Source organism: Sinocyclocheilus rhinocerous, unplaced genomic scaffold (genome assembly GCF_001515625.1).
Source record: "Sinocyclocheilus rhinocerous isolate Xijiao unplaced genomic scaffold, SAMN03320098_v1.1 scaffold1053, whole genome shotgun sequence".
In the NCBI taxonomy this organism is placed as follows: Eukaryota; Metazoa; Chordata; class Actinopteri; order Cypriniformes; family Cyprinidae; genus Sinocyclocheilus; species Sinocyclocheilus rhinocerous.
Window position 1 is genome coordinate 1,675,489 of NW_015638958.1, and position 13,335 is coordinate 1,688,823.

General features: G+C 35.6%; 1 protein-coding gene across 1 annotated transcript; it reads left to right on the forward strand.

The window, feature by feature from the left end:
- Positions 1-5,173: 5,173 nt before the first annotated feature.
- On the forward strand, positions 5,174-10,407 carry LOC107750390 (melanin-concentrating hormone receptor 2-like). The gene is made up of 2 exons (XM_016565752.1): positions 5,174-5,574; positions 9,525-10,407. Exons 1-2 carry the CDS (start codon positions 5,174-5,176, stop codon positions 10,162-10,164), a joined length of 1,041 nt encoding a protein of 346 aa, XP_016421238.1. The 3' UTR covers positions 10,165-10,407.
- The last annotated feature ends 2,928 nt before the right edge of the window (positions 10,408-13,335 follow it).

A 13,335-nucleotide genomic window follows, 5' to 3' on the forward strand; every position in this document is an offset into this window, starting at 1 on the left:
AAAAGCACCTTGAGATGAAAAGCAGCTCAAAGATGATATCTTAAGCCCAATGACAGACAGAATGATCAGAATCTAATTTTCATACATTTGACAGAATAATCGTATATTATTATTAAAAAGATAGACTTTTTTTTTTTTTACACTTTTGTGTTCACAAACCATACGGTTTCAGTAGCAGTTAAAAAAAATGGCAGTGACTATAGGGTGAGATAATTGTTGAGTTTTATTGTGAAATTCATCACCAACAGCTCATATTTTTAGATGAGCTCATTGATTTCCCAGGGATGATAAACAAACATAAATTATTTCATATTTCATGACTGCATGAAAGCATATTTTATGACTCATGGGAGAGTATGTTTACATACACATTTACATGAATACTCTTGTACGCAGTGGTTCAAAGTCTCACTACTTTTTTACGGAAATGCAAGACTAGCTCTTATACACAACAAGACATATGAGTTTAATCAATTATGAGTTAAGTTTGTACAAAATAATTGTTTACATTGCTGTTATATTTATACCATTCAATATAATCTCAATGTAAGATCAATTTTACATTTTTAAGAAGGTTTACTATCAAGTTCAACTAAGGCAGCTTAACTGATTAATCAAAACTGACGACCGCACACAGAATGCAGAACAGAATGCAGGCGAAGACTGTTTACCCAACTCTCAGAGTGGATAGTGAAATTTATGACAGTACTGACTGTTTATGTCAGTACTGACTGCGCCCTCTGCTGGACATTAATGCTTTCATTCATAAAGGCCTTGTTTCAAAACCCAGTTAGCTGCCTTCCTTGTATGACCATTTTGGGCATAAAAGACGTTAAGAAAACGTGATGGTTAAGGGATGGCGATGTGTAGGCTTGAAACAGGAATTGTTATCTTGCCAAATATCTTCCAGTTCTGTTCTACAAGGCATCATATGATCTTTGCAGGCATGTGACCACAAAGTAAAACAGCCATACTCTCTATTTAATATTTTTCCTTTGGGTCAATCATCTTAGTGTCAGGTCCATGTTTTCTCTGTTATCGTTTTGTATTTTTTGTGACGACTGAGAGAAATATTTGCCTGAAAGCATGCATTTCTCAGTCCTTTCAGAGTGATATCCAGGAATCTTGCTGTTTATGTTACATTTTGTGACAGTCATCGAGGATTAGCTATGCATTGCAGTTGAACATATGTCCCAAAATGAAATGCAAATTCGCTGTTTTAATTGCTTTGGATAGCAAAGACTGTATCAAAGGCAATATAAAGGAACACAAGAAGTTTTCAGTTCTGCCGGAACACAGAACAAACCAATCTACTTATGCTGATTACTATGAATGAGGACATGCATTATTAACATGAATGAATCCACATGTATCAACAACTGCAAATTACCTTCCATAATCAGCAGACTTAGAAAAGGGAAGCATGAACCAACTGAGAACAGAATGCAGGCGAAGACTGTTTACCCAACTCTCAGAGTGGATAGTGAAATTTATGACAGTACTGACAGTTTATGTGCTTTCATTCATAAAGGCCTTGTTTCAAAACCCAGTTAGCTGCCTTCCTTGTATGACCATTTTGGGCATAAAAGACATTAAGAAAACGTGATGGTTAAGGGATGGCGATGTGTAGGCTTGAAACAGGAATTGTTATCTTGCCAAATATCTTCCAGTTCTGTTCTACAAGGCATCATATGATCTTTGCAGGCATGTGACCACAAAGTAAAACAGCCATACTCTCTATTTAATATTTTTCCTTTGGGTCAATCATCTTAGTGTCAGGTCCATGTTTTCTCTGTTATCGTTTTGTATTTTTTGTGACGACTGAGAGAAATATTTGCCTGAAAGCATGCATTTCTCAGTCCTTTCAGAGTGATATCCAGGAATCTTGCTGTTTATGTTACATTTTGTGACAGTCATCGAGGATTAGCTATGCATTGCAGTTGAACATATGTCCCAAAATGAAATGCAAATTCGCTGTTTTAATTGCTTTGGATAGCAAAGACTGTATCAAAGGCAATATAAAGGAACACAAGAAGTTTTCAGTTCTGCCGGAACACAGAACAAACCAATCTACTTATGCTGATTACTATGAATGAGGACATGCATTATTAACATGAATGAATCCACATGTATCAACAACTGCAAATTACCTTCCATAATCAGCAGACTTAGAAAAGGGAAGCATGAACCAACTGTGAAGTAATGAGTCGCACCAAATTGGCAGTTGAGCTGGAGATTTTGACGAGTTTTCCATAATTGTGCTGCTCCTTGAACAAAGCCTTCACCTTCTCCTTGATGCTCATTGATTTGAGTGAATTATTCATTTCAGGGTGCAATAATGCCAAGGTCAGTGCTGTTTTCATCTGACCTTGTCACAGTGAAAGTTATACTGTAGCCCATAACAGGGGTCTATAAAATTGTTCAGGCCAAGGACCCCTTGGGGGACGGAGCATCATTACATACTTTGATATGACACTTACATCACAAAGCCATTAAAATCATTAATGATATAAAGTCTTTTTTATATTTTAAAATACATTGTGTGACAAATACTTAATAGATCCACTGTAAATAGTAGTAAAATATGATATACAGTAGTATGCGATACTTAATATATAGCATATAGTAATTATGATATATGATGAGCTGTATGACGCTCTTTAGCAGGCTAAGGCCGTGACTAAAGATGTCAGAGTGACTGAAGATCATTTGGTAACTGGTCACCCATCCAAATCACAAGACATGCAATCAACCTCAGGCTAAGCCACCGTAACCACTAAATGTTCTTCAGCCAGTTTAATTTTATGGAGACATAAACATAAACAAGCACACACACACACACACACACACGCACACACATTGTTACCTCAGATTCCCACACATTATAACAAAGGCTGTGATTTTGATTTTGTCCTTGTGAAAAATGAAGCGTGAAACCTGTGACATTTGAACAGGTTTTGAGGTTGATATGGTGGATTTATGACGGCAGTAAATAAGTGTGCAAGAGAGAGAGAGAGTGCTGTGATGTGTGAGAAGAGAGAACATAAACACCTTTATTTTCTCTGGCGCTCAAGACTCAAGGCGCTGTAAACTTTACAACGTACAAAGTTTGTTTAATTTCAGTTATAATTGTTGCTTAGGTATACTTCATATTTTAGTGGAAAATGTGATACCGTGATTTTTAATAAATGCTATTTATTAAAGAATCCTGAAAAAAATGTATCAAGGTTTCGACTGAAATATTAAGCAGCAAAAATATTTTCAACATGTATAATAATAAGAACCATTATTTATAAATGAGTACCAATAATAATTCATAATAATTGAGCACCAAATCAGCATATTACAATGATTGAAGGATCATGTAAATACTGGAGTAATAGCTGTTGAATATTCAGCTTTTCCATCACAGGAATAAATTACATTTTAAAATATATTCAAATAGATAATAGTTCCTTTAAATGTAAATAATATTTTACTATATTACTGTTCATATTTTTTTAATAATAATTATTGTTGTTATTATTATTATTATTATACATTAAACAAAAATTCTGTACCCAATCAGACCATTCCTAGCAGGTCATTAATAAACTGGACTGCTGCAATGCTCTTTTGCATGCACTGTCACACATGATTTGTAAGATAGTATGGATAAAATCCATAAATGTATGCAATAAAGTTTTTTTGTTTTTTTTTGGAGTAACCTTTTTTCATCAAAATCCTTTCTGCTCTGCAGGAGCAATCAGGGCTGTCTATAGACATCTGGAAGAGGATGAGCACCTTAAGTTACTTCTTTATCTGTGGAAAAGAGGTTTCCAATCTTCAAAGGACATGCATTGTTCTCTCCTGAAAAGCGTTCCCTCAAATCTAGGCAAGATGACGGAGTGCCTGTTTTTACAGGAATGCAGTGGTGCTGAAACTTGTTTAAGGATGTGTGTTGGGGAGATAAGGCTTTAGTTTTAAAGTGTGAACAAATTAATGTTAGACTTTACCTGTTAATTGAACATAATCCATAAAAGGGCAGGGCAGCAAGATCAATTTAACAATTAATCTGTACAACCTTGAAACACAATGAACAATGCACAGCAAATATAAGCTTAAAAAGTGCTTGCAGTGCCTAGGTAATGGATTCAATTTCCAGTGAATGCATGAACTGATAAAATGTATACATTAAAGCCACTTTGGATATAGACAACTGTCAATTAGATTGAATGTAAATGATTAAACTTTAACAGGTCTAATAAGATGTGCGTGCAACAGGCAGCAAGCAGTCAGATCAGGAGACTGATTGTGACCACTGGACTTTGGAGCGTCTTGCTGTGATGGACTGCACAAATGAATAATCAAATATTTTTGCTCTTAAATATTGAGTGTGATGGGTGAGCTTGGGGAGAGGACTCTGAAAGGGTGTTTAAAGTGTGAACAAATTAATGTTATACTTTACCTGTTAATTGAACATAATCCATAAAAGGGCAGGGCAGCAAAATCAATTTAACAATTAATCTATACAACCTTGAAACACAATGAACAATGCACAGCCAATATAAGCTTAAAAAGTGCTTGCAGTGCCTAGGTAATGGATTCAATTTCCAGTGAATGCATGAACTGATAAAATGTATACATTAAAGCCACTTTGGATATAGACAACTGTCAATTAGATTGAATGTAAATGATTAAACTTTAACAGGTCTAATAAGATGTGCGTGCAACAGGCAGCAAGCAGTCAGATCAGGAGACTGATTGTGACCACTGGACTTTGGAGCGTCTTGCTGTGATGGACTGCACAAATGAATAATCAAATATTTTTGCTCTTAAATATTGAGTGTGATGGGTGAGCTTGGGGAGAGGACTCTGAAAGGGTGGAGACATACGCATCTCTTCAAACAGCCGAACTGAAGGAGACAGACGCGCAGAACACGCTCCAGCTCCAGCTTTTGGGCACTTACTAAAACAGTATCTCAGGAGACTGAGGAAGTATCGGCAAACTGAATGAAAAGCAAAGCAGATGACAAAGGGCGATAACTGACAGCCGAGGGAAGCTTTTACAACTTTAAACGGTTTGGATATGAAATAGAGCGCTGCGTAAAAACTTGCGTAATCGTGCGCAGACCAGACGACAACTTTTCATAGTTGTTTCTTTTTTAAGCAAAACGTTTTTGTTTTTTTTAGGATGAACACCTCGGATATTCTTTGCGATTCCGAATTTGCAAATTCGTCTAACTTTTCGTGTGTGAACCGAACCGTTCCGTCGTACAGCATCATTGACATCGCGTCTTTCATGCACATCTTCCCCACTATCTACGGCATTTTGTGTTCAGTTGGAGTTCTAGCCAACGGTTTGGTGATCTATACTGTGGCATCATGCAAGAAGAAGATGGTCTCTGATATTTACGTTCTGAATCTGGCCATCGCAGACCTGCTTTTCCTGTTGGTGATGCCGTTCAACATCCATCAACTGGTCCGGGACAGACAGTGGGTCTTTGGCCACTTCATGTGTAAAGCTGTGGTGGTGGTGGATGTCAGTAACCAGTTTACCACAGTGGGCATTGTGACAGTGCTCTGCATTGACAGGTGAGACTTGCATGCATTTTGGAAGTCAGAACAAAATTAATGCAGTGGCCTATTGCTGCGTGTATACTTTACCGTTCTTGCAAAGTAGCCTAGGCCTGAAACTATAAAAAAAGAAAAAAGAGATCTAACTGCTATGTCATCAGTTTACTATTCTGCTAAAGACAAAAACGCCTCCCCAGCTAACAAAATAGGCTATTTTATAAGAACATCGTTCGTTAAGAAAAAGATATGTTTAAATATCTGTATATTGAAAATGTCCAGCTTTTTAAATTTGTAAAAAAAAAAATAATAATAATAATTACATTTTTTTTACGGGAGCAATAAGGGAACATTCCGTTTTATAGTTATGCAAGCATTACGGGAACGTTCTGAAACATTTCCGCAACATTAAAAAAAAAAACGTAAGATGACTGTCCAAATAAAACTTTTCTGAAATAAAATGTTCTATGATCAATGTAAAAATAACGTTTTTGACCAGATATCTCTGTATGAAAGTTCTGTAAACATTACTGGAAGAACGTTTGTTCATAACTTTGAGGGAAAACTTGCCAAAATTCTGAGAATGTTTCTTGTTAGCTGAGTCTCATCTGCAGTTTCATAAGAGATAACAACTTTGTGCTGAGATTTGCCAAAATTCCAAAGTCTGTAATCAAAAGATTTCAAATGTGACCTCAAATATTTTTTCCAGTATAGATGTTCATTATAGTAATCAGTAATTTTTAATAGAAATTATTGCAATACATAAATGTGTTTTGTGTGATTTGTATTTATTATCAGCATAAATATTTACTAAAATTAAAGTTTGGATTTAATAGAACAGTGCTATTTGGATGTAGCAATAAACAGTGACATCACCATATCCGAGCGTTTGGATGTGTTTTCTTGGGACTTAACATTTGGATTTAATGGAACAGTGCTTGGATGCTTAGGCGAAGTGTCTGAACTTCCGAATAAACAGCGACATCACCATATCGGAGCGTTTGGAACTGTTATGCTGCTTTACTGCTGCAATACCTAGCTGAGTTAGTGCAACCATACATTCTCAGATCTAGCAATAACTTGCTTGTGCCCAAGTATAAACTCTCTAAGGTGGGTGGTAAGCAATGGAATAAGCTGCCCCATAAAATTCGTGCTGCCTCCTCTCTCCAGACCTTTTATTTTACAACTTAAAACTCATCTATTCACTTTGTTCTCTAATAACTCATTTACCTCTCTTCTTGTATGACATATGACCACCTTCTTGACATAATTGGTGTTCATCATATGATTGCATGACCTCTTGTTGTTTAACTGTAGTTCTTTGTTGTCAATACCTGTTTGTCTGAATGTCCCCTCTGATTGTCTTTTGTATTTTTTATTTTTTTTTGCCAATTGCTTGTATTATTTTGTGAAACGTCCTTGGGCTCTTGACTGTCTGGTGTATTTTGTTTGCCAATTTGCTTGTATTATTTTGTAAAGCATCCTTGGGTTCTTGATAGGCGCTATAAAAATAAAACATTATTATTATTATTACTAAGATTTTTTTTTTGTGTGTAAATTTACAATTTTTTGTAAAAATTACATTGTAATTTTATGTGAAACAATCATTTACCAAAATAGGCTTCATTTTTGCAAAATATAAATATATAATAATACATATAATTACATTTCTTTCCTTGACCTGTGACATGTAACTGACAGGTTTCTTTCAGATGCAAACCAGTACAGTCAAGATAATAAATGTGCTTATGAAGTGCATCAGCTTTGAGGTCAAAAGGATAGAATTCTTTATTCAAACTAATTACAGAGCACAGACTATTTTCACCAAATTATATGAAATTACAGCCCAGCTGTTCATTGCTGCTAATCAAAGTCTAATCTAGATGTTCCACTAAATGTATACAAAGAAAAAAGAAAAGAATGAAATCGATGCAACTCTCACATCCACGTGAACCATGCTACACGACCTTGAAAAATAAAGCAAGCTGCATCTATCATTTTTGTATCTTAAATCTGCAAGACTGTACTTTAGCAACAACAGTGTGACACTGAAAAACCCTCTTACTTATAATTATAGCACACAAAAGCACTTTAACACATAATATCTCACCACATACAAAGGATGCACATAAAAAACAGAGTGCAGAGGAGAGTTTTTGCTTAGTTGTAGGTGTCAAAGACATGAGTCCCCCAGAAGGCCTCTTGATGCATGATTAGGTGATAAAGCTCCACTATATCACTTTTTCATATAGTGTCATTGCTGTATTCCCAAAAGGAATTCTGTTGGTTTTTACTGGGTCACATGCTTAAAGTTACTTAGATACAGCATCTTAACTGCACATTTTCTTTATCTTTTACTAAGCAATATACAGTAATCCCACATTCTATTTAGAAGGCAACCTTAAAGTCACTGTTACTACTGTGAGCAATACATTAAACATGAAGCCAGACACATTCTCGTCCCTTTATATTAAATTGCAAGGGGAAAAAAACAAAGATTGTTGTCTGACTAGAGTATACAAGAGCTGTAACACTTAATGAAAAATGATGCTGCTGTGTTTGGTACACATCTCTTGATTTTACACACAAGCTTTTTATTTGATTTCTAGAAATCTAGAAGTATACAAACACAGCAAACGCATTTCAAAGCTGTCACTTGCTGTGCTGTTTTGCAGCTCTAGTAGCATGTGACCTGTTTGCTTTCCAAGAGTCAAGACAAGTCAGCTTTATTTGTATAGCTCTTTTCACAATACATATTGCTCCAAAGAGGTTTTGGTGTAAAATAGTGCCTTAATACCCCTAGTGAGCAAGACAAAGACAACTGTGCCAAGGAAAGATGCTGGAATGAGGAAGAAATAAGCAGCAAAATGTTTTTTAACATTGATAATAATAAGAAATGTTTCCTGAGCAGCAAATCAGCACATTAGAATGATTTCTGAAGGATCACGTGACCCTGAAGACTGGAGTAACGGCTGCTAAACATTCAGCTTTGCCATCATAGGAATAAAATGCATTTTACAACATATTAGATTGAAAAAAAAAGTTATTTTAAACTGTAAAAAAAAATATTTCACAACGTTACAGTTTTACTGTATTTTTAAACGCAGTCTTGGTAGAGGACTAACTGACCCCAAACTTTTGAATAGTGGAGTATGTATGTTATTAAACAGCTACTCAATATGTTAAATATAATTTACATATTTATTTAATGAATTATTATTTAATAATGTGTTTAGTAAAATAATGATTCAATTGTATATGCACTGGAACCCACTATGGATGGATGCAGGCAGTTGTTTTGTTGGACAATTTGTACAAAAGATAAACTCAAATTCTACTTACTGAATCATCTTTCATGAAAGCTACAGTTTGTCCTTATTCTAACTTATACAAAGTTATTTATGCTACAATATCGTTTCAACATCTCTCTGCTTTGCATGAATATAAAAAGAGCCCTGCATTTGAGTTTTTATTAAATTTTAATCCTGAAAAATTGTGAATTTTCTTCTCATATAAAAAAAATCTCATATAAAAAATAAGATCTCTTTCTCCCAGAAAATGGGAAAATAGATCAAATAGAGATCAAATTACTTGTGCTTATGTCTCCAGCTTCTCAATATTTTTCTCTATAGAAAAAGACCCTATTAATCTCACAAGTCTGCTTTGTATAGAGTATCAGAAGACATTTTAATCATATCACAAACTGTGCTCAGATTTGCCCAGATACCAAAGAGATCAGATTTCAGTATGAACTCAAACATTTCTCTGCAAAATAAGGCCAATTTATCTGAGCTACAATATTTAAACTATAACTGTTTCTGTTTTTATTTCTCCTAAGTAATTTCGGGAGAATCATCTTATACAAAGTTGATGCAGCGATATTAAAAGAGCTCAAAAAAAATTTTTAAAAGTGTCATTAACTCTTGGGTGGCACTACTTTGTTTAACATTGTTTATTGTTTCTTTTTCCAGGTACATTGCAATTGTACATCCTACATCTGAAAAGAGGACCATTCAGTGGACCATCGTCATTAACATTTTGGTGTGGGTGGGCAGCTTCCTTCTGAGCATCCCGGTCATGATATACACTAAATTCATCTCCAAAACTAACATGGACATGTGTATGATTTATCTGGATGGGCCTCAGGATATGTACTGGTACACGCTCTACCAGTCCATGCTGGCTTTCATCGTCCCCCTCATTATAATAAGCACATTTTACACTCTCACTCTGTACCACGTGTTCCGCTCCATCCGGCGGGTCAAACGCAAGCAGTCAGTGTGGGCCAAACGGGCCACTAAGACAGTTGTGATGGTGATCGCCCTGTTCTTGGTCTGCTGGTCTCCCTATCATGTCATCCAGGTGATCAACCTCAGCATCCAGCAGCCCACCAGCGCCTTTGTGTATGCATACAACATCAGCATCTGCCTAAGCTACTCTCACAGCTGCATCAACCCCCTAATGCTGCTGGTGTTCGCCCAAAACTACCGCGATCGCCTCTGCCATCGCAAAGAGCTACGCTCCCAAATCATCTCATCCAAGACCACCGTCAAAACCGACGGAGGGTCTAGCATGAGCCCGGACACCAGCCACCGCTGTACCGTTATCTAGCGCCCGTCGTGCCTCGCTGGACATGCTAACTGAGGAAAATGAAGCGAAAAGTTGAGGCCTGCACTGCAACACTTGCTGCACGAGTGTCAATCGCATGGTAGCTTGTTTCTCAAAGGGGAAAACTGTGAAATGAAACGCCACAGTGAACTTTCAGGAGGCATGAAGGAGTGAATCAGCACTCGACTGTGTTTGTGGTTTGTGTCACACTCTGGAAAAGTGATTATAATATCCTGTTACTGTTTTCAATGTTTACTGTTAATTTATCTGTTATTCGTTGTATACTGTTACGGAGTGTCTATTTACACTAAGTGCAAATAGCTCACGTTGTTGACAGAGGCTATTTACATTAACTCCGCCCACCAATGTGTGATTGGGATAGTCAACAATACAAAAGACGGCTAGCAAACAACAGCTCCAGTGACGTAGATTTTTGACGTGAATGGCCCGTGTTCGGATCCGCCTTTTGCCAACCGCTTTCTTCTCCCTTTTCAATTTTCGTATCACATTCGAAAGGCATTTATTTTTAATAAAAAGGAAGGAAATAATCGAAAAGTTGAAAATAAAGTATCGACTAGAGGTAGAGTATGGTGTAGGGAGGGCTTTATTGTCCCAATAAGGTGGAATCCATCTAATCATTTGAATTAAAATTATAATTTACACTCAATATGTTATTATTGCACAGTGTTTTATAATGTACAATACTACAATACTGCAGATAATTGCCACTATTGTCAAGAAGTAGTATAAATAGCAGAAAATCCTGCTTTTAGTGTAAATAGAATCTGTAAATAGTGTAAATAGAATCTATCGCTATTTGCACTGTGTAAATAGCATATCGCTAAGAAAATATGCTTTTTCAGTTAGTGCAAATATCATCTAATTGCTATTTACACTTAGTGTAAATAGAATCCATCACTATTTGCACTTAGTGTAAATAGCATCTATTGCTATCTGCACTTATCGCTATTTACACAGTGCAAATAGCCGCTGCCATGTTAATGTATCTGTTGTTTTGAATGTTTCATCCAAAAACCAAAGTTCTGTCATCATTTACAAACCGTCATGTTGTTCTGTATGACTTAAAAAAAGTCTTTTTTTTTTAATTGTTGAAAGGTTGAAATTTTCAGGCAATTACGGTGAATAGAGACTGAGGATTTCAAGCTTCATGAAGACAAAAAATATCAGTATGTAAAAAGTATCAGTGTAGCTTCTGTTGGGTATTTGAAGTCTTGAAGTCATACAATATTTTTTATCCTTTGTGTGAGGAACAAGCTATACTTCAAATGTGTGTCACTGATAATATTTCCTTCCAGTGAGATGTTTTCCGCTATAAGCAGATCATTTAATCTGTGAACTGGATTAGTTCAGTTTGTAAATGAATTATTCAGATTGATTTAGTGAATGAATCTACTGATTCATTGAAATGAATTTAAAATGATCCATGCACACGATTTGTTTTGCTGTAGTATAGCTTTAGAACCTCGGAATAAAGTGCATGAGTCATATGCACCATTTTGGGATACTATCATGCTTTTTGAAGCATTAAAGCTTCAGTGCTTGTCCATTGAAAATACATGGCCGAGAAATAAGTACATTCTGCAAAAAAAGTGTGCCTTTTTTGTTCCACATGAGAAAGAATTTCAAACAGGTTCAAAATGACAGGAGAGTGAGTAAATGATTGCTTATTCTCTTTAAGGACAGACAATGGTCAGGATTTTGTAATACATTATTGGCGGCTTTTGTTTGCATTCTTAGGGAATGATAGACCAAATCAGAATTGTCTTTTATGCATATGTCAAAAAAAAAAGTCTTTGTAATATGAAATAAAATTTGTGTTTTTGTGGGTACGTATTGTTTTGAAGAAATTCATTAGTGAGTCAAATATGCAAATGCTGATCAAAGACACAGGCCTAACTGATCATAAATATGACATTCCATGGCATTTTAAATTTTACTCTCATAAATGTGTAAATATTGGCCTAACATTCAAGTATTTTACCAAATATGTTACATATTTAAATGTATTGGTTTTAAATGTCTCCAGATGTTACTGGATCCTTTGACCTCATGCTGTCATGCATGTCTGTATAATCTTGACTTAGGACATTGTACAAGATATAATATCCATGACTGTATGCTTCTGAGCATTTTATTACATGAATTCACAAAGATATCCAGTGTGAAATTTCCCGTGTGGTTCTGTTTTCCCATTTTTTTCTAAGAAGCCCCTGCGGCCTGTGTGAGACAGTCATGTTCACTGTTAACGTGTGACACTTAAACTCTGTGTGACTAGTCACATTTCAGTCTTACCACCCTAAGTTAACACATTATGATGCCTGGAAAATAAACAAAGAATTGCATATTGTATCTTATATATTCTGACATGCACTGACAAATTACTTTTTAGTAGGGAAGGTAAAGAGAAAAGGCAGATGACAATTTTTAGGTTATTCAGGGAGAAGAACTGTATAATTCATGGTCACTGATTTAACATATACATCCTGTTTCCTGTCTGTCCATACTATCCTGAAGGCTTTTGTTTTCATGTGCTATAAATTTACAAAATAAACTCTAAAAAACCTTGACCATTTGAATATTAATCATGTAGTTCTTGTATCACGTTGTAAATAAACAATCACAATATTACTGTGTTTACAACACTGTATATTGAATGTGAAGTACTAAAGAAATAATTCAGCCAAAAATCTAAATTTGCGGAAAATGTACTGACCCTCAGGCCATCCAAAATGTAGATGAGTTTGTTTCATCATCTAAACAGATTTGGACCCTCTGCAGTGGATTATGTACTCATATTTTGGTTAAAACGCCTTGATGTATTAGTTTCATACAAACATGGACTCATATTTTGGTTAAATTGCCATAATGATGGATTAATTTCAGACAAACACACAGCTTTTTACTTCACAAGACATTAATTGATGAACCCGAGTCATGTGGATTACTGTAATGTTTTTATGAGCTGTTTGGACTCTGACGGCACCCATTCACTGCAGAGGATGGTGAGCAGCTGATGTAATGCTAAATTTCTCCAAATATGTTCCAATAAAGAAACAAACTCATCTACATCTTGGATAACCTGCAGGTGAGTAAATTTTCAGCAACTTTAAACTATTACTTTTATAACTTAATCACTCACCCCAAAACAAACTG

Bases quoted from the DNA above. Each gene is read 5' to 3' on its own strand.
- LOC107750390 (XM_016565752.1), top strand. From the start codon at position 5,174: ATGAACACCTCGGATATTCTTTGCGATTCCGAATTTGCAAATTCGTCT. The intron at 5,575-9,524 runs GTGAGACTTGCA...TTCTTTTTCCAG, and splicing joins ACAGTGCTCTGCATTGACAG to GTACATTGCAATTGTACATC.